At 57.2% G+C, this 580-nt stretch overlaps 1 protein-coding gene across 1 annotated transcript in view; it reads left to right on the forward strand.

Moving 5' to 3' along the window:
- Positions 1–580, forward strand: part of PARP3 (poly(ADP-ribose) polymerase family member 3) — an 8,592-nt gene that overhangs the window by 3,340 nt on the left and 4,672 nt on the right. The window contains exon 6 of the mRNA XM_009639255.1: positions 99–176. Within this exon, the coding sequence (XP_009637550.1) occupies positions 99–176 (78 nt within the window). The remainder of the gene's footprint in view (positions 1–98; positions 177–580) is intronic.

Below are 580 nucleotides of genomic sequence, written 5' to 3' on the forward strand. Positions count from 1 at the left end.
CATGCCCCCCAAAGCTCCCCACTGCCCCAGGGGGACTGTGGGCATTGCTGGGATGGCTGCCTGCAGTGACACAGCTTTCCTGCCTCCCTCCCTGGCAGCTGATCCAAAACTATGTGACACAGACTGGGCACAATTTCCACATCCTCAACATCTGGCAGGTGGACCGAGATGGTGAGGTGAGGAGAAGGAGCTGCTCACCCCTGTCCCACTGTGGGGAAACCCTGGTTGTACCCCAGGATGGAGCTTTGTCTGCATTAGGGCTCTGGGCATCTCCACCCAGGGGGGCTTGAACCCAGCTGGCCAGGGGCAAACAAGTACCTGCTCCCCTGCCCCTCCAGCCTGGCATGGGCGTTGGGCTGGGGGGGGGGGGGGGGGGGGGCCCCCCCCCTGCCGGTGGCCAAAAGGTGGAAACTGCCATTAGTAGGAAACGTCACCTCTCGAATCCTAGCCCAGGGAAAAAAAACCCATCCTTGTAAACCAAGCAATTCCAGAACAAAAATAGTTGGGAAAACAAAAGCGCAAATCGTGTTTTACAATAAACCAAGCAAATAAAGTTCAGAAGAAAGCGGCTGGTCTGTCC

Source organism: Egretta garzetta, unplaced genomic scaffold (assembly GCF_000687185.1).
Source record: "Egretta garzetta isolate BGI_Z169 unplaced genomic scaffold, ASM68718v1 scaffold215, whole genome shotgun sequence".
NCBI lineage: Eukaryota > Metazoa > Chordata > Aves > Pelecaniformes > Ardeidae > Egretta > Egretta garzetta.